This window comes from Myxocyprinus asiaticus, chromosome 50 (genome assembly GCF_019703515.2).
Source record: "Myxocyprinus asiaticus isolate MX2 ecotype Aquarium Trade chromosome 50, UBuf_Myxa_2, whole genome shotgun sequence".
Classification (NCBI taxonomy): domain Eukaryota; kingdom Metazoa; phylum Chordata; class Actinopteri; order Cypriniformes; family Catostomidae; genus Myxocyprinus; species Myxocyprinus asiaticus.
In genome coordinates, this window is record NC_059393.1 from 5,237,372 (window position 1) to 5,264,670 (window position 27,299).

Sequence of the window (27,299 nt, forward strand, 5' to 3'; positions counted from 1 at the left end):
AAACCAATTTGAGTGTGATGGTTCAAAAGAATAATCTGCTGATCAGTGTACCTCACTAGCACCAGAAAACATTTTAAGTTTTATATTAGAACTTTCAGGAGAGTGCATTCATTTTTGCAACATGGCCTTTTATCATTTTGATAGTCATTTTTTTTCATGGTTAGTTTCGACATGTTTCATTAGTATCTGATAAAGTGTTGCTTAAACATTACATTATAAATGAACATCAAATATGTCTTATTTGTAAAGAGAAAGAGCTTCATTTGTTAGGTTTCAGAGGGGGTGTACTCATTTATGCTGTGCATTGTGTGTGTGTGTATATGTATGTATGTGTATATATATATCTCTATCTATCTATCTATATATATATATCTATCTATCTATATATATCTCTATCTATATATATACACATATATACATATACACTATACATATACACTATAGATATATATATACAGGTGCATCTCAATAAATTAGAATGTCGTGGAAAAGTTCATTTATTTCAGTAATTCAACTCAAATTGTGAAACTCATGTATTAAATAAATTCAATGCACACAGACTGAAGTAGTTTAAGTCTTTGGTTCTTTTAATTGTGATGATTTTGGCTCACATTTAACAAAAACCCACCAATTCACTATCTCAATAAATTAGAATATGGTGACATGCCAATCAGCTAATCAACTCAAAACACCTGCAAAGGTTTCCTGAGCCTTCAAAATGGTCTCTCAGTTTGGTTCACTAGGCTACACAATCATGGGGAAGACTGCTGATCTGACAGTTGTCCAGAAGACAATCATTGACACCCTTCACAAGGAGGGTAAGCCACAAACATTCATTGCCAAAGAAGCTGGCTGTTCACAGAGTGCTGTATCCAAGCATGTTAACAGAAAGTTGAGTGGAAGGAAAAAGTGTGGAAGAAAAAGATGCACAACCAACCGAGAGAACCGCAGCCTTATGATTGTCAAGCAAAATCGATTCCAGAATTTGGGTGAACTTCACAAGGAATGGACTGAGGCTGGGGTCAAGGCATCAAGAGCCACCACACACAGACGTGTCAAGGAATTTGGCTACAGTTGTCATATTCCTCTTGTCAAGCCACTCCTGAACCACAGACAACATCAGAGGCGTCTTACCTGGGCTAAGGAGAAGAAGAACTGGACTGTTGCCCAGTGGTCCAAAGTCCTCTTTTCAGATGAGAGCAAGTTTTGTATTTCATTTGGAAACCAAGGTCCTAGAGTCTGGAGGAAGGGTGGAGAAGCTCATAGCCCAAGTTGCTTGAAGTCCAGTGTTAAGTTTCCACAGTCTGTGATGATTTGGGGTGCAATGTCATCTGCTGGTGTTGGTCCATTGTGTTTTTTGAAAACCAAAGTCACTGCACCCTTTACCAAGAAATTTTGGAGCACTTCAGGCTTCCTTCTGCTGACCAGCTTTTTAAAGATGCTGATTTCATTTTCCAGCAGGATTTGGCACCTGCCCACACTGCCAAAAGCACCAAAAGTTGGTTAAATGACCATGGTGTTGGTGTGCTTGACTGGCCAGCAAACTCACCAGACCTGAACCCCATAGAGAATCTATGGGGTATTGTCAAGAGGAAAATGAGAAACAAGAGACCAAAAAATGCAGATGAGCTGAAGGCCACTGTCAAAGAAACCTGGGCTTCCATACCACCTCAGCAGTGCCACAAACTGATCACCTCCATGCCACGCCGAATTGAGGCAGTAATTAAAGCAAAAGGAGCCCCTACCAAGTACTGAGTACATATACAGTAAATGAACATACTTTCCAGAAGGCCAACAATTCACTAAAAATGTTTTTTTTTATTGGTCTTATGATGTATTCTAATTTTTTGAGATAGTGAATTGGTGGGTTTTTGTTAAATGTGAGCCAAAATCATCACAATTAAAAGAACCAAAGACTTAAACTACTTCAGTCTGTGTGCACTGAATTTATTTAATACACGAGTTTCACAATTTGAGTTGAATTACTGAAATAAATGAACTTCTCCACGACATTCTAATTTATTGAGATGCACCTGTATATATATATATCTCTATTTACCTCTATCTATATATATATACACATATATACATATACATATGTATATATATATATATATATATATGTGTGTGTGTAGATATATAGAGATATATATATATAGATAGAGATATATAGAGATTATATATATATATATATATATATATATATATATATATCTCTATGTATATATATGTATAGTGTATATGTATATATGTGTATATATATAGATCTATAGATGATGTTTTTAAGGATTTGGATTTTGTTAAAGGGATATTACAAAAGACTTACCATATAAAATATGAATGGATGACCAATCACAGCAATATTCCCAAGAGAACATGATTTGTTTAAACATTCTGATTAGAAACCTGGAATACTTGATAAATTCAGGGTTCCCACACTCCCAAGTCATTTAGGTTTATCGGATATGGATTTTTAAACATTTAATTCAGACCAATTTGATCGATTTAAATACCGTTTTGACTTTCAAAAAGAACAGTTCATGCAAAAATCAGAAAAACTATGGCTCATGAGCAAGTTTTACTCCCCAGAAGAGCAAAATCTAGCTGATGGGACGTTTTTAATCAGAAGAAAACTAAGAAAAATGTGTAAGCTGTTCACTATAGAAATTTCCATTACTTTTTTAGATTTTGTAATTTTCCATTACTTTTTCAGGCCTAGAAATCACAATTAAAAAATTCTGTGATATGTCAGCAATTTCCATGACACTGGACTACCAGTTTTTAATTTTGGAAGCACCCAGGGACAACATTTTAATATCTGCTCAAACCCAAGTAGTTATATTATTTCAAATTCACCCTTATGTTTTCTTAACTGAGATAAAACTTACATGATTTCCATCTTTAAATATTGTGAGTTTGACATTTTCTTCAGTGACCCTTATATAATATCAGCTTCCTTAAAGTGACTGAAATGCATTAAAATGTACTATTTTTAATTTCTCGTAGGTGACTCCTATGACGTGTGTGCTATTTGTTTGGACGAGTATGAAGAAGGTGACAAACTTCGGGTTTTGCCTTGCTCGCATGGTAAGTTTTCTTCTTGACATTTAGGGTCTTGCGTTAGATAATTTGTGATACTCTGGTGACAAATGGCAACCCACCAAATAACATCATCAAAAAAAGGTTAACACATCACAAAACAACTTTATATTAAATCAGCATGAAAAGATGTTTGCTCTTTACTTCTGTAATCAGACATATTTCCAAGTGAGAAGAAATGTTGGACATTACTTTTTTCTTTTGGAATAATCATGCAGAATAAAACCAGGAATATGTAGTAAAGAACGTAAATATGGTCAATTTTGATTTCATGTTATAATTTGAAACTAGTGAATTCAGCTGATTCTCATTGAATAGATTGCCTTTGTCAGGAACTTGCACTAATATTCTTTGTACCAATCGTCAGCCTATCACTGCAAATGTGTCGACCCGTGGTTGACCAAAACCAAAAAGACCTGTCCAGTGTGCAAGCAGAAGGTTGTGCCGTCTGAGGGGGACTCTGACTCTGAGTCCGACTCCGGTGATAGTGGTGGCGAGGAAAACGACGTCTCGGAAAACACGCCTTTGCTGAGATCTCTGGCTTCTACCAGTGCCCATTCATTCGGAACCATGTCTGGCTCGCCTTCCCAGCATGAACCGGAGTCATCGGACTATGACGAGCACAGTGACACCACCGACAGCGAAGAAGAGGTCACTGTGGAAACTGTGGTCGTACAGCTACAACAGGAATGTCATGAAAACACGGAGGCCAATGCCTGAGACGTTACCCAAGGCTAACGCGGACTCGTAAAGGAGATTCCAGCGTATTTGGAGCAACATTTCACAATCACTTATAATTTAACAGTAAAAAAACATTTAAAGGAATAGTTCACCCAAAAATGAAAATCCTTGTTGTTCCAAACCCGTATGACTTTGTTTCGTGAAACACAAAAGGAGATGTTAGACTCAATCACCACTCACTTTCAATTCATCTCTTTTCCATACAATTAAAATGAATGATGATTGAGGCTTCCAACAAGAGTGCGAGTAAATGGTGAAAATTTATTTTTGGGTGAACTATACCTTTAAATGTACCCAGTTTGTTGTATAGAGAGCACTGCTCAAAGCAAGCAGCAGTATTTTATAAACTGTGATATTATGCAAAATTCGCAGAAGGATTTTTGCCAACCTCCACAGCAGCCGAGAATGTAATTTGTGCTTAAATCACATACCAAACTCATCTTGGATGTGTATCCAATCAAAAAAATCTGCATGTTTTATAGGACAAAGACTTTCTATTGACAAGGACAACAACATGTGTTGTACCAATACTGATGCCATTGTTTTATTTTAATCAATAACAACCGAACCTAAATATGAGTTACTCAGAACTGATCTTGGAAATGTATTAGATAACACATTTAAATACTGCAAGTAGGAAATGGCTTGGTAAGTTGAAGGTTTTTTTTTTGTTATCACGAACTGTTACTGATGTCTGGTTGCCTTTTAATGTTGCTTTATTGTAAATGTAATGTTCTGTTCCCCCTTATTTAGTAGTCTATATTCATTTATCTACACGAATAAAATACTACACCTTTGCTGGTTTTTTGTATTAATATCTCATCCATCAATTTTTAAACTCGCACAAGGTGGAAAGCATTAAAAGGAAAAAGTGTAGCAAATCATTTATGCAGTTATGATATATACAGAATCTCCAACATTTTGACCAATGAATTTCCAGTTGTTCAAAATAACTGAGGATTTGTCTTTTAAATCACTTCATAGAGATTGCACTCACAAAGAGTAACTTTTAGATGATCACTAGAACAATTAGTATCAACTAAAGAAATTCCCATGTATTTTGCACAATTTTAAAATTCTTAGATATTTCCAGGTTTGCAGAGACTGCGGAATCTTGTAAAGGAGTAAAATGTTCTTGAACCAATTGGTTCAGAAAAAGTAATTGTCTTAAGCTGTTTGCACATTAATGAAATGGACAATCAACATTTGGTATGGAATACATTTATTTCATCTGTCTATAAACATGGTGGTGAAACTAAATTATGGCATTTCTTGGTTTAGGCCTATGCATATGAAATCAGACATCTGTATCCAAGATGATGTATGAAAAAGTAGTACAGGGAAAGAAATAAACTAAAGTCAGAGGTTTTGAATCTGTACAAATATCCCACAAGGCCAGAACACTTGCATCAATACTAAAACACCTTGAACAAAGTGCTGATAGAATTTGGGAAGAGGTTTAAACCCTTACAATAGTAACAGGTTATGGCACAGGATATACATTTTATGATTTTAGTGTCACACCTACATTAAACATTTGGATTTGACTATGCATCAAGTTGACACAATTGTAGCATTGATGACTTTAACAAGACAATTTATTCCACAGTCATGACAGCATGGGTTTACAAATTCAAGTGTTAAAAGAAAGACCTCACAAAATGAGATCGTCTTTTTTCGCACGCTTGCGTTCAGGCAATAGTGTTTTGTTTGTTAGTTTACAGTTGACAGAAGAGCAATCCTATAAAAATAACCCAAGCAATGGTAAAAACTGGTCCAAAAAAAATAAAATAATTCACACTATACTCTCCAAATAGTTATGTTGGAATACCCAATGTCAGAAATGGCAGTCATCTTGAAAAATAAAAGAAATATATTACACAAGCTAGCAAAATAAAGTTAAGTGCCTGAGCTACAGCAATGACGGAATGTCAATGGTAACTGTATCATGGATTGTATGTACTAATGAGCTCCTAATGAAATGCTACTTGCATCCCAATATCATTGCTCAACAGACAGCCAAACATCATGAGAGTACAAGCTCCCAGTGCTGTCCAACCGCATAATTCCATGAATGTCTGTGAAACAAGGGTAGAGATTAAGAAAGAGTGTTGGGATGCATCAATTGGTAAGAGTAAATGTAGATGTCCACAAGTAGTGTTGGAGTGTCTTTGACAATGGATAGAGGGTGGTGTTGGTTTGAAGTTGGAGAAAAATAAAGAAATGGACCTTAGTTAGGGTAGATGCTATATATGATGCTAATGAAAACGAGGCTGCAAGGTAGAAACGTACAATCAGTTCGATGGGTTGTACTGTCATAAGGTTCTAGGTAATGAGTTTTTTGCCCACTGGAACTTGTTTGGAAAGACATTTTCAATGTTTCATTTCCTGAACGACCTGCACCATGGTACTCAACAGTAGGACATATTGAATGATCTCTATTTCAATCCCTCACAGCCATTTTCATTCACGTCAAATTTGCGGTCTACATGGAATAAGGCTCGAAGATGGGTCGACCTTTCCCAAACATGATCCGGGGGGGGGGGTTGAGTTTTTAGCTCAAGCCCTTGTTATTAAACTGCTGAGAATCTTAGATTTGTTTTCATCAATGGGAAGAAATGAGACAAGACATCTTTACACCAAGATTTAGTGTTTCACATTTAGTGATGTGAAACTAGTGCCAAAATGGGACTGAAAACAAAAACACACACACACACAAAAGAAATGGGGGAAATGGTGTGGTCATGGTAAAACAACAGGAAATAGAGTAGGGGACTGGGGTAAAACAAGAAATAGGGTAGGGGTTGGGGCAAAACAACAATAAATGGAGTAGGGGTTGAGGTAGACCAACAAGAAATTGAGAAGAGGTTTGGGTAGAACAACAGTAAATGGAGTAGGGGTTGGACAAAACAACAAGAAACAGAATAGGGTTGGGACAAACAACAAGAAATGGAGTAGGGGTTGGGGTACAAAAAAAAAAAAAAAAAGACTGAGTAGGGGTTGGGGTAGTACAACAGGAAATTGACCAGGGGTTAGGGTAAAACACCAGGAAATACCGGAGAAAAAAAAATGAATAAAGCAAATCTCATCTAGAGCAGTAAGCAGTGGTAGGAATGAGCTGCTAGGTGAGGAGGTGTCTTAATATCCAGATTTCCGCAGGTATTCAGCCATGGTATACGCTTTCTTGTTGAGCTGCCCTCCATGGGTACCTTCCTTGCCCATGACTATAACCAACGCTGAAGTACATAAGGAAAAAACAAGAACAAAAATCAACAAACTTGGGGGGGCAAAAAATAAACTTTCCCAAATAAAAAAGGATAGAATTGTTGACACAAGATTCATTACCCTTCCGTGCCATTAAGATGTCCAAAAACTTTAAATGTGACTGTTTCAAGAAAAACTCTTCACAGCTTATTTGGGAAGGTGGGTGGACTTTCTTTTTTCCTTTCTCCCTCAATTTCACTACTTGACCACACACACACACAAAAAAAAAAACTAACTAAAACCCTGAATCTCGCAAGTATTTTGCCATAGAATATGCCTTCTTATTCAAGCCGCCTCCATGGACCCCTTCTTTGCCCATTACAAGAACCAAGACTGAAAGAAAAAGATAGAGAAATGAAGTTAAAAGGACAGGAAAACCCCAGCTTTGGTAAAAAGCCAAACCAAGATAAGCAAAGGGGACAGAATAAAAAAAGCAAAAGTTCAACCCAGCCAAGATAACATGCAAGTAGAAAGATAAGACTTATGGCTAAGGTATAGTTCTGTTTTTCATGTACCGTTATACCTTGTGCACAGTGCGTTACATACATTTCGTCATCAAGTCTGCATGCAGTATAGTTTTGTACCCTTTTGAGTACTTGTATGCATCTATGCATGTTGTCTGCACATGTGCTTGGAGTTAACTAAAGAGCATTCACAAAGTAGTCGTAGAGTGCACGTGTCAAATATGCCTGTGAAGTGGCTTCCACATGACTCAACGCTGCCGTATACACTGCAGTCAATGGAGTGAAGCGGCAGCTTCAGCATTACCACTGGCACTTAGCTGCGTTTCCATGATGCTTCGTAACATTTCAATTCAAAGTCAATTTCAACTTTGACCCTGTTGCCGCTGACCTTTTGAAGTGTCAGCCAATGATTACTGGACATTTTGCCTATGTGCAAAGTCTGTCTTTACTATTAAAGGTCCATCTTTTCACCAAAATGATATTCACACATATGTTTACCTCTCTAATGATGTCTTTTAGAGTATAAAGCAACAAGAAATATTTAATAACTGTCAAAATTTATGCTCAGATATTGAATCTCAATTTTTTATTTCCAAAATATTTAACTTATAGTTTCAGATCATCCAGAAACCGTAGTTAATGAACCAATTTAAATTCACCAAGAACATCAAAAAACCTAAATGTAAAAGAGTCATTTTATTACTTTCTGCAATTAATGTAACAAAGCAATTGCCAGGACATTTTTCTTTTTTATATCAAAATACATGTTTTTAATGTTTCCTGTGCACACCTACCGCTTTCTTACCTGGCAAACTCATAATATCGCTCCTCCGTGATGCTTGCTGCAACACTTGTCATGTGGAAGGCAAAGCGGCACATGGAGTTGACGCCCTGATGCAAGTCATGTGGAAGTCACTTAAGGCCTCGCAGTCAAAACACTAAAATTTGAAAGGCTATAAAGCCCAACAGTGCATAGGATGTAACGGCACACAGAAAAACTAAGTATACACAAGCATTTATCTAATTCTTCTAATTGTATTTACTATTGATCCACTTAAAATATTATTTAGTTGAACTGGTAACACTTTTATAACTTTCATTTCAACTTGGCTATTTTTGGGACAGTCATTAGGGAAACAAAATCACATTTACAAGTTCTCAGGTTTATGCAATGAGTGCTTCCCAGGAAGATTTCATCACTGGATTTGCCCAAGTTTACAAGGTTCATGGCTCAAAAACTCAAAATGATTGAAAGCTATGTTAAATGCACTTAGCAGCAATAAACAGGATGTCCTTGAGCATAACTGCATAGTCTGCTTTATTCTCAAGAGTTCAATTTCACACATACCTGACTCCTAAAAAAAGGCTTGAGTTTGGCTGTTTTGCAAGTAACTCAGACAGTGCAAGCAGAATAAGCTGCAGTACAATATGGACCAGACTTCATTCTGACTTCATTCTGTCAAAAGTCTGGCTGCGTGAGACTAAATCATATAATGCTTCTTAAATTTACAGACACAATGAAAAGTTATTTTAGTGTTACCATTTTGTTACAATCTGTTAATTTCATACTGGCCAATTTAACTCAAGTGACCAACCATTAACTCGTTCATTTTAAGATTTAAATTTGGGTTTCATATCTGTACAACTTGAGATGTTGGTACAGAAATAGATTTTAGCGTGTGATTATGAGATTAGATTAGAGTGTCTCAGGCAATCTGAAACCCTCAATAAAGCATTCACCACATTCAAGCAGGAAAATCAGGTTTAGTCCCTCCCCTCTTTACATGCCACAGAGATAATTGAGATTCAGAAAAAAATTCAAGTAAAAAGGAAATCCTCTCACATTTTAAAGAGCGATAGACCCAAGACCAGAAACATACATGCAAAACAGTGGGAATGTACCTCAACAGGTCCAGAGACAACTTCCCTTTGAACCTGAGCTTAAGTTTCTTGATTAAAAAAAAACTCTCATGTTTAACAAATACCTATTTAATACAAAAAGTACACTGGTGTATAACTTTGTGGCACCAAATAACGAAGGACTCACAGCACAACCCCCCCCCCCCCATCTAAATCTCTTAAAAACCATTTACAAAACTTTTATTTCAACTTATTAAAGTATATGAGACATGGGATTAATTGGTTTGGATGCATAAATTCCATCCACAAAAACCTATGGCATGTTTGGACCAAGATATATTGAGCAAACGCTGACGTCCACACTACTACATTACTGATATACTACATTAATTTAAAAAACTTTAGGCTATACGCAAGTTTTTCTTGAATTTCTCCATTAAAGTCATTGCATGATAATACAGAAAATGGACTACTACCTTTGGCTGCTTTACCAACTGCAATGTTGTATGTGGCCTCTCCTCCTTGACTCTTCGTCCTGATGTCCATTGTCCAATCACTGTCGACTAGGAGGCTGTCTCGGATAACGGAGCATTTCTTTGAACCCAAGGTCAGGCCGTTGGTGAAGAATCCTTCTCTGTCTTTTCCTACAAGGACGTCAATTTCTGTGGGCTGATGTGACAGAAATAAGCAAATGTTACAAGGCAGAACTGTCTCTTAATCCTTTCCATTGCAGCTATTCGTTAATCGATATTTAAACACTTTTAAATCCTATATTTTAGCTTTATCAGTTAAAAGTCATCACCCTTTGTCTAGATTACAGCCCCGCACATTCGTTCATTCTCACAACCAACTTCATGAGGTGCATCCTGAAACGCTTTATAAGCACTATTGTTGGAGTTCCCATATGCTGAACATTTGTTGGTTATTTTTCCTTCACTATTCGCTCCAACTAGAAAAAAAAAAACATTATTTCTTTATAAAATCCTCTTTTCTCCCAATTTGGAATGCCCAATTCCCACTACTTCGTAGGTCCTTGTGGTGGTGCGGTTATTCACCTCAATCCGGGTGGCGGAGGACAAGTCTGAGTTGCCTCCGCTTCTGAGACAGTCAATCCACGTATCTTATCACGTGGCTCGCTGTGCATGACACTGCGGAAACTCACAGCATGTGGAGGCTCATGCTACTCTACACGATCCACGCACTTACCACAACTTACCACGTGCCCCATTGAGAGTGAGAACCACTAATCGCGACCACGAGGAGGTTACCCCATGTGACTCTACCGTCTTTAGCAACAGGGTCAATTTGGTTGCTTAGGAGACCTGGCTGGAGTCACCCAGCACGACCTGGATTCGAACTCATGACTCCAGGGGTGGTAGTCAGCGCCAGTACTCGCTGAGCTACCCAGGACCCCGAAAAAACATTTTGTAAAGAAATACAAATATATTTGTCTTCAATATTAATTATAAGCATTTAAGTATAAGCCTTTGGGTATAAAGTTCCATAAGATTATGAGAAACACAAATTCAGTCAAGTGTGTCAAATCTTCTGACTAGTAATATAGGTAGGCAGGTACATAGGTATGATAAACTATAGGTAGATCAATACAGATAAGAGTGCAACGGTGTCTGCCCACTCAAGCAGTTTTGATAAAATCTTTCATAAAACTTCTTAGCCATGAACCAAACCAACAAGCTCCGAGGTGAATCACATCATTACAAACTTTAATTATAAGGGAAAAAAAAGAATTGGAAAATCTGACAAAGAGACAAAAGGTACAAGACTGTGTTCTTACAGTCTTTCATGAGGGATGAACTACAATCCCATGAAGCAATGTGAATGACACGATCTCATTTAAAACAATGGAAAATATTAAACTATTGATGTAAAGTTATTGATTACATGTATAGAAACAATATATTTGTATATTACTGCAAACTATTTAGACATCTGCAATGATATAAGCAGCTTGAGAGTGTAGGGAGAGCAACTCGATTAACAATTCACAGTGTCACTGGAGTGGGCGGGCTTTGTTCGCCACGATTCTCTGATTGGTGGATCGTTTCCTTTTAGGATCATGGGTAGTGTAGTTCTTCACACAATTTTATTTTTAAATGAAGATGAAATTATAGGGACGGGTGGCTTTAACGTAAATACATACTATCGTTTAACAATCTCGGAGCTCAAGGTAGGTCTGTCTTTGAAAGTTATTGTAAAAATAAATTTCCCCTATAAAAAAAAAAAAGAAGAAAAATTAAGCTGACATAAGGTGAAGACACAAAAACCTTGTGTACTTTCAGAAAACTGATTATGCAGGAACTGATGGACCTTGACTTTAATGATGTATTATGGGTACAACAATAGGAAGCTGGCTTAAAAGTGAGCTCTGGTATACAATTTAGAGTAGCTGTGCCGTGAAAGTTCTAATATATCTCATTCTAGCTGGCAGAGTGTTATAATGGACTATTAAGTAGGCCTATTACACCAAGAAAACACAAAAAATGGTGCTAAACCAAACACTGTACAATACACCGATGTACTCATACATTGTTGTTGCATTTTTTTCAAAAAGTCAAAACACTTTCTCATCCTATTGCAGCTTAATATGCAAAGTTAACTAAGTAAGCCATTTGTAGGTTGATTTCCCTTTAAAGGGTTGGTTCACCCAAAAATGAAAACCCTCTCATGATTTACTTGCCTTTAAGTTATCCCAGATGTGTATGACTTTCCTTCTTAAGCAGACACCAAAGTGAAGATTTTTATAAGCAGATTTCAGTTCAGATTGTCCATACAATGCATGTAAATGGGTGCCATCAGGCTGCTGGCTGTTTAAAAGTAATCCACATGACTCCAGTCGATCAATTAATGTCTTATGTAGCAAATCGATAATCAAAATGTTTTTAACTTTAAGTCATTGCTTCTACCCAGCACTGTATTGCTGTTTGAAATTAACTAACTCTCACGTGACATTCGTTGTTGTATACAAAGAGCACGCTTCCGACTTCTCGTGTGAACGCGCCATTGCGCTTATGTCACTGATGCATTGACTGCTGGCAGGAAGCAATTTTTTTAAAGCTAATAATGTTTTAATTATTGATTTTTTACACAAACATATCGATTTGCTTCAGTAGACATTAATTAGGGCTGGGCAATACATCGAATATCCACGATATAATCGCGATGATTTTGCTGACGATATAAAAATCAACAATATCGTGAATATCGCAATGATTTTAATGAGCCTTTTATTTGGCCATTAAGTTTCACAGAGTGCATCAGTAGACTAAATCCACGATCCTTTAGGGCTGTATAATTAATCAAAATGGCGATATGATCATATGTGATTATTTAACTGCCAAAGGCTGCGATTAAAGACAGATAAACATGGTCTATGTGCACTTCAGAATGAACCGGCAACACGCTGATCTGTGCACACGCAGGGGCAACGGGGCTCATAGTTTGTATCGCTTTTCACCTGCATTGTGAAGTACTGCAGGTTCAAGCATTCACACAATTCCAAACATTACTAACCGCTATAAAGTTATTATACAAATCTACAAACACGGAACAGTAAAGGAGAGTTTGACAGCGGTTCAACAAGATGCAAAACTCATAACTGTTAAACAAACATATGCTTTACGTTTCATAATAAAAGCTCCTGGTGAAGGTGAAAAACATGATTGCTCTTGCAATGTCAAATAAAAACCCCAGTTTAGGGTGAAGTAATAAGACAGAAATATATTTATCTTTAACAAATCTTATCCTGAAAATAATAATTATTATTTTCCACGGTAATAATTTAGTACTATGCAATATTCATCTGGTTTCCAAAAAATAAGCGAAGTAGGCACATCTTGTTCATTCACAAAGAAACGTGTTTTAGTAAATATATGAAGGTAAATAAGATTTTTATTAAGCTTCCATATATAAATTGTTTGTTAAATATAAACGATCAACGAAAATGATTACATTTTACTCTCCCTTGTGTTAATTTAGTGAAAAACTGTGGGAAACATGCCTTCATTTTTAAATAGATTTTCATTTAATGCCTTTAAAATATGAATTCTACATGGCTACAATGGCTGTTTAGATGAAATGATTGTTCCTCTGATTTAATAAAATAATAATGCTATTTCAGAGCAAAAACATAATTATCGAGATATATATCGAATATCATCAATTTGCTGTAAAATATCGAGGTGTAATTTCTGAAGCCATATCACCCAGACCTAACATTAATTGATCATTAATTGATCAACTGGAGGTGTGGATTACTTTTATGCTGCCTAAATATGACTTTTTGACCGTCAAACAGCCAGCAGCCTGATGGCACCCATTTACATGCATTGTATGGACAAACTGAACTGAAATCTGCTTATAAAAACCTTCAGTTCTGTTCTACTGCAGAAGGAAAGTCATACACATCTGGGATGGCTTAAAGGTAAGTAAATCATGAGAGGATTTTCATTTTTGGGTGAACTAACCCTTTAAACACTGCGGCAACACTGGCTAAACCAATGGAGTGAGTTTGGGGTGAGACTGCCTGTTTTTCCAACTAACAGTCTTATAACAACTCAAAATAATTTTTACGACATGGCGAAATCTTAAGATATTGTAACAGAAAAGAAAGATATTGTTCAGTTTAGTTTATTTTTTCCTATTGGAGTGAAAGTTGTTCGTTTTTGTACGAGCCATATCATACGATTTCGCCATCTCGTACTATGATTACAACTTGTCATATGAACGGGTTGGTCCACCTGTTTGACGATCAACATCGCACAGGAAACACGCCTGATCGCTGGCTTGTAAACAAGACCCTTAATTGGCCATTCCAAGACAAAATAGTCTAGTTGTTCAAACAACATAACTAGTTGATTCTTAAATGTTGTTTTGCACATCCCGACTACCAACCTTCTGAAAACATGTCAACCCACTTAGTAATTTATTGATGACATTTTATGAAATGCAGTCCTCCAACCTACATGTGATTGGAAAAGATCTGTTTTGAGCATTGACAACAGAAGACAAATATCATTATTTTTAGAATATTCTGAACCTGAAACTTTACAAGGATATTTCTGGAATATGATGAAAGCACCGGTGATTTGTTCCAGCTTATCCTTAGAAGGAAATTCTACTTGACAAATTTGGGATTTTTTTTAGTCTAACCATAAAAATGGAATGTTCCATTAGAAATCCCATCAATCACTGGAATGAAATGGTGAGAAATGACATCACACACCAAGTTTGCACATGCAGTTTTCCTGTTTGTTTCATCTTCAATCAGATGTCATTTCTTTAGCATAATATCCAATACAGCAGCTTAGTTTATACTGACTTCTTACGAATCTGCTGAGCCATTTTCCCTGAGGCCAAACCATATAAAACTAAAAGAAGCTTTTGACTTCAGTGAGAATCAGCTAGCTGATGCCATTTCCAGTTACGTTAAAATGAGCTTGTATGGAGCTAGACACAGTCTGAGACATGCAGCAGTAACTAAATTCATGCAGACCAGGGCTCAACACTAAGGATTTTTTCTACTGGGCTGGTCAGCCAGTGCTTCAGATTTTTACTGGCCCTGCCAAAATTTTCACTGGCCCCAACACAAAAATGATAAATAGCTGTTTTTACCATCATGGATTTAAAAATGTGTCCAAAGATAATTATTTTTACATATATTATGTTTTTAAGACAATGTCCCCCCAAACTGAATCACATTTATAATTTGCAAGATATGATTTATGCCTTATGTAATCCCATATAAGCGCTTCACAGATATAAATTCATAAATACATCATATTACATCAGCCGTCTTGCCATTTACACATGAGTTTTTAAGTGAAGAGTTCTGTTGTGCAGATGATGTGTTTTCAGTCACCTATTTAGTCATGCTGTCATGCAACTTTTCGCCATGTGTAATGTATTCACACACAGGATCAAAGATTTAATCGCCGAGTTAAAGATTTGATTATTGGCTGAATGTAATAAACATATGAATCCCTGAGAAGAGACCTGCTACAAAATCAGCTGTGACATGTAATATACATTAGGCCTAATCTGTGAATTAAGAATGTGTATATAACATGAAATCAGACAACCTAAAGACCAACACAGACTGATGCACAAAGCACAAAAACTAAAATACCTGTACGCTCTAGAAATGAGACATGTAACTGGTGTTTCATGAGGATGATATGAAGTAGACTGTTTCAAATATTCATCTTCACCCTGCAGCTGAACAGCTCTGATAATTATAGCCTAATAGCCATAGTGATCTTGCTTCTTTTCATATCAAACGCCATTATAATGTCGAATTAATGTTTACGTTTTGAAACTAACCTAATTAAATCTATACTTACATTTTGGATACTGAGCAGCTCATGATTTCCAGGCACGTGTATAACTGGGGTTTAACAAAGTTTATTACGTTTCATTCAGTGCTTCATCTCTAAAGGCGAATTAATGAGAGAAAATGTGCTTTTTGTTTTTTACAGTGGGAATAAAACTAGCGCTCTGTCCCTTTACGAGAGCACATGCATTTTAAACAGTCTACGCTGCACGGAGAGAGATGATGATGAGACATATGCATGGAGAGACAAGGATTTTCAGTCCTATAGAATGAAACTGTTGATTTCTTGTGTTCCAGTGTGTGGATTACTGCTTTTCACCAACATGCAAAAATGAAAAAATGTGGGGATTTCGCACACTGAACACGGAATGTGCAGGGATACTTAAAATGTTGCACTAGACGTGCAATCCCTCTACAAAACTCATCAAGTGGGGTTTTTTTTCCTTCTATTTTCTACACATTGGTAATAGCTGCTGCTAAGACACTTGGAAAAGAGCGAGGACAGTGCTAGGAGAGTGCGCTCGGTGTCTGCACGTGACTGTGCCTTGGCGCGTCCAGAATATTTTGGGCTCGCGCATCTTTGTGAGCTAAATAGAATCGCACTCGCTCGTCGGTTAGAATACTTGGTTCGCTCAGTGTAATTGTTGTGCTCTCTCGCTTGTTGTTTTCTTGCACTAATGTTATAAATGCAGCACCGGCCCGATCGGGCAAGTGACAGTTCTAGCAAGTGGCCCGAATCTCTCTCACACTGGCCCCGGGCCATCGGGCAGTCCTTACCGTCGAGCCCTGCAGACAATTTTCACTTGGTTAGACTTAAGCCCAAAATATACTCCAGTCAAATCTCGTCATCAGCAGAGTGCTCGAACACTGAACGCAGAGCTTTTGCATCAAAATTGAAGCTTACTTTGGGCTTAATAGTCATGCCTCTGCAAATACCTGCAGAAAACACCAAGCAAGGTTTCTTCTACTCTAAGATATTCCCATCTCTAGGAATACAGGACACTGACAGACAAAAAAATTATTATTCTTCCATATTTCTAAGGTTAGAGGAATAGTTCACCCAAAAGTTCTGTCATTCACCTTTGATCCACATGGGTCCAAACTTCAATATTTTTTTCCATATAAAAGTAGAGATGTGCAAAATGCTCTTTTCCATACAATAAAAGTTAACGAGGACTGGGGCTGCCAATCTCTAAAAAAGCACCATAAAACTACCATGGAAGTAGCCCAAACAGAAAACCAGAATATTCAGCAAAATATATTTTTAGAGTTCAATCGAAGAAAGTAATCCAGGCTTTGAACAACATGAGGGTGAGGAGATGACAGAATGTTAATTTCTCAAGGGAATTTTTTGACCCCTTAATAAAAAGGTTTGAGCGATGTGGGCAGGTGGGCTTCATTACATTTATCTATGATTCCCAATGGGTTAATGTTATTAAAATGAACTGTATTCCAAAATTCAACTACCTGCTACAATCTCTCCCTGTAAATGTCCCCGTCTCTTATTTCAAGCAATTTGATAGCGTAGCGAAGTCCTTCATTTGGAATGGTAAACGTCCCAGATTACATTTCAACAAGTTACATAAACTAGGGGCTAGGCTAGGCCTACCCAAGATTGTTTTATTATTATGCATTCGGTCTCAGACATTTGGCTCACTGGTCGCTTCCACCTGAGAGAGCCCCTCCCTGGTTTTGTATTGAACAGGAAGTTCTTGCCCCTATTTCACCATTGTAAAGCCTTTCTATTAAACTAACCGAAGTTAAATCACATCCCATTATCTCGCATTTGCACTGGGTATGGACAAAAGTGTCCTGAGTGTTTGATTCGGACATTTATTTAAATGTTGCCTCAAGCATATGGCTGAACCCTAAATTATGTACTAATGAGTCCCTTTTCTGCTGGTCAGAGTGGATTGTGAGGGAGGTTAATACGCTCTGTGACCTATATGAGAGTGGAGTGTTGAGATCTTTTGAAAATATGGTTCAATAATTTTAGGATTCCCAGATCTCAGTTCTTTAGGTATTTACAGCTGCGCCACCTGTTTTATACTATTTTTAGGAGTGGCATACACCCCCCTAAAGCGGTAGATACTCTGGGAGTGGCGATTACTGCTTTTGGAAAAGGTCACGAGGCATCAGTGTATTACTTCCTATTAATTCAGAGTCTGGGGGACGGAGCTTCAACTTCTCTCAAGAGATTATGGGAGAAAGATTTAAACTTGATATTGGAGGAGGGAGTGTGGGCTAGGATTCTAAAAAACGTCAAGTCTACATCTAGAGATGCAAGGGTGCACCTGATGCAATTTAAGATTTTACATAGATTCTATTGGACCCTCTCTAGATTGTATAGGCTCGGTCTTAAAGACACACCCACCTGCTGGCGATGCCAATCAGAAGATGTGGACACAACCCATGTTTTTTGGTGGTGTGTTAAGATCCAAGAATTTTGGTTGAGGGTTCAGAGCTTTATGTGTGACGTATTGGACACACAGTTTTCATTTTGCCCCAGACGCTGTATTTTAGACGATGGGGTGGTCATTAATATAGGGGATAGATATATAAAAAGTTGGGTCCTAGCCGGAGTTATGATCGGCAGTTGGATCATTTTCAGGGGATGGAAGTCGGCTGGAGCTCCCTCATTTCAGGAGTGGTGCAAAGAGATGGGCGGGGTGGTGGCATTCGAGGAGGTGATATATAGAAGGCTGGGGAAATGGGATTTGTTTAACAGGAAGTGGGGTAGATATTTGGCTTTTTTGGAGGGTTCTCTGGGATTTGTTGTATTAAATGTGTATGTGCATTCTTATTTTTAAGTATACTTTAAAAAAAAAAAATTAGGTTCTAATTATTTATGACCATTGGAGAGCGTGTTTGTGTTCGGGGGGAGGGGCTTAATGTATAAAATTTGATTCTGTATTTTCTGTTATGTTTATTTATTTTGTGAATGGAATCCATAAAAATTTTTAACAAAAGAAATCCAAGTTTTGAGCTTGCAGTTTGAACTGAATGTGATGAGATAAAGAGTGTGTGCCGCAAAGTAATGTAAAAAACAAAACATGTCTTTCTATATCATTGTGTAGGGCTGACGGATCCATAGAAATAAAATTGAAATCAAGATATGCGAGCTGTGATTTAATCAAACAGTCGTGATCGGATTGCGGAAAACCAAAGTAAACTTTTCCTTAACACCCACAATTTCAATAATCTGGTCCTCAGTAAGGATAAAAAAAGTACCAGTACTTCAGTAGCAAGTCAGTACTAATAAAAAATCGTAATGAGTACTGACTCAGTTTGTATTTGTCTGCTTTCTGACTGACTGGTGCATGCATTCAAACCTAGTCCACAGTAGGTTTTACCTTAATAATTATAACTAATTACAGCAACTAAATTAATTACAGCACCCAACAACTTCCCATTATCCTTTTGCAAAAAACAGTTCTACTGTCCTTAATAGATTTATATTTTTATAAAACTTCAGTCAACAGCCAAACACCATGAAAGAATAAAACAAAAAACAGAAACGACAAAACAGAATAGAATCAAATAGAACAAGAAGAACAATAAAATAGAAGAATATAATAAAGTGGAGCACAATAGAAAGCAGAACAGAATAGAATAAAACAGAATACAACAAAATAGAAAATAAGAATAAAATAGAACAGAATATATATTAAATAGAAACCATAGAATTAAAAAAAGAAAAATATATTATAAAATAGATTAAATAGAACAAGAGAATAAAACTAGAATAAAATAGATCATAATAGAATAAAACAGAATCGAATAAAAAATAAAACAGAACAATAGAATAAAAAAATGAAAAAACTGAATATACTTTAATCAAATAAATTTAATAAAATATAATAATTGAATAAGAGAAAAACAAAATAAAACAGAATAAAAATAAAACAGAATAATAAAATAATACAAAACAATAGAACAGAATAACACTGAACAGAATACAATAAGACAAAACAATGGAACAAAAATAAAATTATTAATTATTACTATTAAAAATTAGTTATATACAACAACAACAACAAAAATCTGTAACATCTGTTGTTTTGCTTATGAACTTGTCAAATAAAATATAACGCAAATGAGTATTCATATCCTTCTAAGCACCAATTGAATGCTTCGGCTGGAGGGTGAGGGGATAAAGAGTAGTGTGATAAATAAACTTGTTATCGGATGAATTAACACTCATTTACAGAGCGACATCTTGGACAAGGGGAAGTGTGCAGACACTGCGGAGATCTCGCATTCAAGAACGAGTTTACGCACATTGCGCAGGGCATCACAGCCTCAAAACCCAGTAAGCTCTCTACCTAGCCAGCATATTTAAGCATCATAATCTCGAAACCTAGGGAGCTGACTACATAGACAGCATTTCTGGGCATGACAATCTCAAAATAGAGCAAACCGTATATGTGGACAGCTCTGTTGGGCATACTAGACGCGTTCAAAATAAGCGGCATCTAGGCGCGTTTTAAAATCAGCTTCCTTTTGGCGCCTTCAATGTCGGCAGCACTTTTGGCGCGTTCCAAAATAACAGCATTTTTGGCCATAATGCACAGCTGACTTGGAACGCGCCTATATGACGGCCATCCATGTTGTCTAGGTAGGCAGCTCACTAGATTTTGAGACAAAGCCACAGTTTTCAGTCCATCACTTAAGACGGCACAAAGAACGTTGATAATAATGCGTATTTACCGTGATGTTTGTGAATGTTCCCCCCTCGTGCGCTGCCCACACGTATTTAGAGTCTGAGTTGTACCCAACAATGGCGGAATCCTGGCAGCTGCCATCCGACATCAGGTTATCCACGTAGCTCTGCCAAGACGACATGTTTGCCTTCTGATTTCAAGCGCGCGCACACTGCCTTGAAATGACGTGACTAACAGTGTTGTTCGAGCTTGGTTTCGAGGCAGCCGTGTATTTCAGTGTCCTGCACGCCCCCTTCTCTAATGAGAGTTTGAGCAGCACACAGACAGTCCCGGCTGTACAGACACTCTGGGTGTAGTCCCTCGAATATCCCTCCGCGCAGGCGTACTTAGGCTGCTGGCATTAGGGGGGAAAAAAAATAATTGGCGCGGATGAATACAGATTCTGATGAGACATGATAAAGCACGAGTGTTTAGATGGCACTTTGTGTATGATGAAAGTTGGTTGTTTTTTTAAGCTATTATATATGTATAGCTAGGAATAACATATAAGTTTTATTTTCTAAAAGACGTCAATTGTTTTAATGTTAATTCCGGGATAAATTCTGTTTTTGTTATTACAATTCGTCAGTTTAAAGGAATAGTTCACATAAAAATTAAAATGCTGTAGTTATCTACAAACCCTCATGTCGTTCTAAACCTTCTGTGGAACACAAATAGATAAATGTTGAAGAATATCCTGGTCACTTTTTTCCATTTAATGAAAGTGAAAGGGGGCTGGCGCTGTCAAGCTCCAAAATGACACCTCCAAATGAAAAATAAATAAATTAATTAATTAAAAAATAGATAGATAGATAGATAGATAGATAGATAGATAGATAGAATTAAATAATAATCTTAATAGCGCAACAAATGTGGAACGTGAGGGAAAAGAGTGCTTCTAGGATTATGGGAGGTCTGATTTATTGTGTTACAAATACATATCAAAAACATGGACAAATGAAAAAAAAATATATAATGAAAAACTATTTTAAAAAGTTTGATAAGTTTGGGCTATTTATAATTATGCTAAACAAACTAGAATTGCTCTGAACTGTTGCATGTCATGCAGCATAGTCTCTCAGGACATCTTGTGGACAAATCCTGTAGTTACATAATTTGGAGGCATCGTAGTCATTAATTTATTTGTTGTTGTTGTTGTTTTAATTCAGAAATGCTTTAAGGGTAGTACATTCTGCAATTATTGTATTTTACATTTTTTATTTTTAGCTTATTTTTATTTCTTATATCAAGACCTGGGACCTCCTCACATTTCACAGTCCCCAGAAAATATTTGGGAGTTATATACTGTTATCTAGTAGTTTTATTAAAGGTTATATTATTTTTCAAGTAAACCATTCATCCATCCATACCTCCATCCATTCATTTCTCAGTTTCTCAATCCATCTTTCCATCCATCCATCCCTCCATTGTCCATCAGTCCATCCATCCATCCACCATCCCTGCATCCATTCATCCATCCATCCAATCATCTGTCCACCCATCCAACCAATCATCTGTCCACCCATCCATCATCCATCCATCCCTCCCTCCATGCATCCCTTCCACTCCTCCTTCCATTTATCCATCCATCCATCCATCCATCCATTTGTTGGTCCACCCATTCATCCCTCCCTCCCTCCATTCATCTATTCATCCATCCATCCATCCATCCATCCATCCATCCGTCCATTCATACATCTGCCCATCCATCCATCCATCCCTCCCTCACTCCCTCCCTCCCTCCATCCAATCATCCATTTGTCAGTCCATCCACCCATCCCTCCCTCCATCTATTCCTCCTCCTGTCACTCCATCCGTTCATCCATCCATCCATCCATCCATCCATCCATTTCTCCTTCCCTCCATCAATCCCTCCCTCCCTCCATCCCTCCATCCATCCATCTGTCAGTCCATCCATCCATTCATCCATCCATTTCTCCTTCCCTCCCTCCCACCCTCCCTCCATCCATCCATTCATTCATCTGTCCATCCATTCATCTGTCTGCCCATCCATCCATCCCTCCATCCATTTATCCTTCCCCCCCTCCATCCATCCATCTGTCGGTCCACCCATCCATCCATCCATCCATCTATCCATCTGTCCATCCCTCCATTCAAATGTTAGCCAAATTAAAGAGTGGAAAGAAAGTTTTTTTGTTGTTGTTGTTAACAGTGAATCTGTGAACTGGAATGTCTCAAGATGGACAGGTGACTTCTGTGTGAACCACATCATGTCATAAAATGCTCTTCTTCAAAGATATCTCAAAATATCCTCAAGGACTTACTCTGTATTGGTCACCTCACTTCTCTGTTCAGTGGATCACTGTTTTCATTTCCTCTCTGGCATTAGTGTATCTCTAAAAATAGACACTGTTTATGATTTTTAGCAAGCTTTTCTGTTATTCTGTTTTATAATAAAGGTTCTGCTGGCCCCATATCTTGTGCATGCTAGTCTGCAGTTTCAGCAGAAGTACAATGTGCCCTTTCCCCTTTACAGCCACAGAACACTGGCTTAAAACTAACAAAACACTCTCATAATCTTTAATTAAGATGTGTAAGTCTCTGACAAGTCTAAGCCAAGTATCATGACACTGATCCTACAGTATTACCACTGATCCACTCATTCTTTTCAAATCCAGAATAAACTGCTTTTGCTAGTTCAACATCTCTGAGTCGGATTGAACGTGACTCGGATTTAACAAGCTCTTGAAAAAAAGATGCTCAGAGTAACTTCCGATTTATTCTGTATATTTTGACAAAAGCCTGGAATGAACTGGCCTAAACCACAGAAAGTGTTCATAGTGCCCAGCCCATGAACACAAAGAATCTCTCTATGTACGAACATAATAAAAAGCATCTGTCTAGGACGATTGATTCAAAGCCCTCGTATGGTACAATGCTGATTTCAGAACATACAAACATAAATGCAGCCAGCTAAAATAACAACCATGTTCCACTCACCACGGGACCAAGGCAAACACAATAAACAGTTTCATGTGTTGAGTAACTTCTGAGTTATACTCTGCATTCCAAACTTGTTTTGATATTTTGAACATTTTTGAACAACTGAAACAAAAACTAGTTTTAACAGGTAAAGTCTGAGTCTTACTTGTCTAATTCAAATAGGAAAAGCCAGGCGAGGTATGTACAGCAACAGTTTTCACTGCTGTTTGGATTGGGAAACAGAAAGGATGGGCTAATTCAAAAGCAAAACAAACAGCCTCCTCTACTTTAGGGAATAGACTCATGCCTAAAATAATGACCCTATAAACAAACTCCAGCAAAGATGTTACTAGCTACTACTAGCTGCATTCCTTCTTGCCCCCTTCGTGACCCTTTTTGAAGGGCTAAACAAAGAAGATATTGTGTTTTAGCATAATTTGATCAAAAATACATCTTTAATGACAGAGTAACATTCAGATGATGTATGCATGCTTACAGTACTTCAGTTTGTTAAAAGATCACACCGAATAAATTTACATTTTTACATTTGTTCATTTACATTCATTTTCTCCATTGAACAGACTGGGCGATCACATGAGAGAAGTCTCATTTCAGTAAGTTGTTCTGTATCATTCAACATACCATCTAATGTTCATTCATGTTTCATCGGTGCTGAAGGTTAGAGAGAGAGAGAGAGAGAGAGGGAGATAGTGCTGTGCCCTGCTCCGTTTGAATGTGCAGCTACTGCAATCTGTCACACGTAATATACTTAGCTCAGTGTTGGTTTTACAGCATCATTAACAAGTTTTTATTATTTGTATTGTACGTTTTTGGTAAATGCTGTTCAGACCTTGTATGATGATAGGAATGTTGTTGTTCCATTTAAATATTCTATAATAAATTGTTTGCTCTATAACTAACAGCAAATAATGATTTGTTTATCATTTGCCTGTTGCGTGACTGTGGGAACAAAGATTATTCTAATTCATGCTCTTGCCCTTGGTTATAATAAAGTCAGAATTCAGCCATTAGCTCTTCTCTGATAAAAAAGAAATAATTTGAATAATGAATATTTGATTAAAAATAGATAGATAGATAGATAGATAGATAGATAGATAGATAGATAGATAGATTGATTGATTTATAATTGTATACTTATACCTAGTTTATTTATATTTATATTATAAATATTATATTATATTTATATTCATTTAGTAATGTGTAATGTACCTATTTATAGTACCTACTTGTCATGAGCTAACATCCTTGCTTTGATAAAAACTCTTTATAATGACTGTAGAGGAAAAACAGGCTATTTTATTAATGTCAATGATTAATTCCTAATATACTACTATATTATGAAAATCCTCTATAAAACCACTGGTTTCCATTAAGCTATTCTTGTACTCAATGTATCCTGCGATAAGAAAACATGAGTAGTGATCGGTATTCTTGACTGATTTACGCACGCTGGTGCGCAGTCCTCCCATAGTGCAGGGCGTGCTGTACGTAGCCATCTTGTGCAGCGCAAATGAAGAGCAGCCGTTAGCCTGAGAAATCTACTAACAGGAAAACAGTGACACACGCACTGTACCAGCAACAGACTCTCTTAAATTGAGAAACAGAGAGTGAACATGTATTATTATGCCTCAAGATGTCTGGCCGACTTGTTTCAGGGAGGATTTGTAATTTTGGAGGCGGGAGAGTGTTGAAAACTGAAGGCGCCTCAGACTCGAGTGACTCTCGCGACTGAAGAGTTTAATTCGCGAGGACGGCCTGAGGGAAACTCTCACACCGCCAAATGGCCTTCATTTAGGCCACGGGGAGGAAGACAAGGGCTCGGAAATATTAAACGCAGCTGGATTAAAGCTGTAACTGTATCTGGAGTTTCAGTTTTAAGAATTTAAAAGACAAAAAATGCCGCGATGAAGACTCGCGCGCGCTGACGGAGCTCGGAGGGAGTCTTGAGTTAGCGTGTCGCCAACGGGAAAAATATATGATATATTGTCATATGAACAGTGTTACTGCGCTTATATTGAAGCTGTACGCTTCAATCTGACGTGTCAAAGTCAGTAACATACTTTCAGGGGTCAGAATGTCTAAAATGCCGTCGAAAAAGAAGAGCTGCTTTCAGATCACCAGCGTAACGCAGGCTCAGGTGGGGGCCAACAGCATCACGGACGATACCGAGAGTTTGGACGACCCGGACGAATCCAGAACCGAGGACATGTCCTCATCTGAGATATATGACATGTCCAGAGGCGGCGATTTTGAGCAGGAGATATGTGACGTCAGTTTATCGGACGAACCGCTTAATAACGACTTGGAAACATCTGGCGCGAGCGTGTCAATACCTGGCTCCGTTAATTCAGGTGGTGTTCACATGAACCCAAATGCTCGTGGAGTCAATGGGGCTTCAAGCCAAATGACCACCCCCTCTGAACCATCCCAGCCTTCATCTTCAGTTGCTGGTGGTGTTGCAACTAATGCACCATCCAGTATGCCCCAGACATCCACATCAGTAAGCAGTTCTGCTACAGTAAGTAGTTGCAGTTCCCGTTTCAGAGTCATCAAACTTGATCATAGTACAGGTGAGCCCTTCAAAAGAGGTAGGTGGACATGCACTGAGTTCTATGAACGAGATACGGATGTTTCCTCATCAGGTCGGATGGTGGATAATGTTAAACAGACTGGCACTTTGGACCATACTGTGGACAGGGATGCTCTAGCAGTTCCTGTTGCAGCAGAACCACATAATGATAGTGGGTATGTGTCTGTACCATCTAATCCTGTGGAGCGTCAACAGCAAAGTTTTGGCATTTCACAGCTGGGATTAGGGAATATTTTTCCCTCAGGGACCGGTGATGCCCATGTTCAACAAGTCAAATGTCCTAGCATGCCTTCTACAACTCAGCCACAGTCATTCTACCCAGGTAAACCGGCACAAAACCCTGGTCATATCCTTCCTGCTGGTATTCCATCAGACTATAGGTCACAGCATCAGCCTCCCTTGCAAACTCCTGTCTCCTCAGCCCAGACACTATCAGTAACCTCTCTTCCACTTGGTGCCCCATTGAACCAGGGCCCATCCCCTGTCATGACCCCTGCTGCAGGAGGCACTCAAGTGCTCGGATTAGTTCCACCTCAGGCTGTGGATACTGTAGGGCACGGCAGAGGGCCACGTCCCATCAGTCAAACAGAGCAAGTTCATGGGCTTATACAGCAGTCAGGCATTGGTACAGCTCTAGGGACTGTCGTTCCGCAGACACCAGTGCCACTCATTCAGCCAGCAGTAACCATGTCTGTCACCCCCCAAGCTGTAGTCCCTGGTGTACAAAGTGTGCCTGTTGTCATGTCCAGTGCCTCTAATCTCCCTCAGAGCATGCCAAACCAGACTCCGGTACCTGTTGTACAGCCCCAACAGAACCAGCCTCAAGGAGTCTGTAGTGGATCCAGTGTAGGACTGAGTGTGCAGACTACCCCTTCCAACTTTAGCCAGTTTCCCACCAGCAGCACTCAGGCCGATGAGAACCAGAGGAAGTATGATGGGCTACCTCAGAGCTTTGTCATCATGGGAAAAGATGCCATCAAGCCTCTGAATCCCGAGAGCTTGCAGCTTTCCACACCTGCTGTCAACAGCCTGTTTGGAATAACTATTCCCATAGATGGGTATGAGGACAGGTAAACCTTGATTCTTCATGTTGCCAACCAGGCTGTTTTGATTATGATATAAAGTTTAGTAAAAAAAAACAAAAAAAAAAACAACTAATAATAATAAGTTGGTGTGTGAGTTGTCCTTCATTTTAAATATAAAAAAAAGCAGTTGCAGTAAGGCATTTACAATGGAAGTGAATGGGGCCAATCCATAAATGTTAA

General features: G+C 38.0%; 3 protein-coding genes across 13 annotated transcripts in view; 2 read left to right on the top strand and 1 right to left on the bottom strand.

The window, feature by feature from the left end:
* LOC127438715 (E3 ubiquitin-protein ligase RNF13-like) overlaps positions 1-4,637 on the top strand; it is a 31,649-nt gene extending 27,012 nt beyond the window's left edge. Inside the window, exons 9-10 of the mRNA XM_051694529.1 lie at positions 3,007-3,087; positions 3,467-4,637. Of these exons, the coding sequence (XP_051550489.1) occupies positions 3,007-3,087; positions 3,467-3,819 (434 nt within the window). The 3' untranslated portion in view covers positions 3,820-4,637. The remainder of the gene's footprint in view (positions 1-3,006; positions 3,088-3,466) is intronic.
* A 408-nt stretch (positions 4,638-5,045) lies between these two features.
* On the bottom strand, positions 5,046-20,801 carry LOC127438744 (profilin-2-like). Of its 2 annotated transcripts, none has more exons than XM_051694567.1 (3): positions 20,488-20,796; positions 9,905-10,097; positions 5,046-7,076 (listed from the first exon to the last, which is right to left on the bottom strand). In XM_051694567.1, the coding sequence occupies exons 1-3, from the start codon at positions 20,620-20,622 to the stop codon at positions 6,979-6,981; spliced, it is 426 nt and encodes a 141-aa protein (XP_051550527.1). In that variant the 5' UTR covers positions 20,623-20,796; the 3' UTR covers positions 5,046-6,978. The 2 variants fall into 2 exon arrangements, with proteins under 2 accessions (XP_051550527.1, XP_051550528.1); XM_051694568.1 differs by lacking the exon at positions 5,046-7,076 and adding an exon at positions 7,101-7,437 and having other exon boundaries at positions 20,488-20,801.
* A 4,117-nt stretch (positions 20,802-24,918) lies between these two features.
* The window catches only part of LOC127438695 (TSC22 domain family protein 2-like), a 50,719-nt gene continuing 48,338 nt past the window's right edge, over positions 24,919-27,299 (top strand). For all 10 annotated transcript variants that reach the window (XR_007896801.1, XR_007896797.1, XR_007896798.1 and 7 more), the window contains exon 1: positions 24,919-27,104. Coding sequence is in view for 4 of the 10 variants with exons in the window: in XM_051694473.1 (XP_051550433.1) it covers positions 25,519-27,104 (1,586 nt within the window). In the remaining 6 variants the exon portion in view is untranslated. The remainder of the gene's footprint in view (positions 27,105-27,299) is intronic.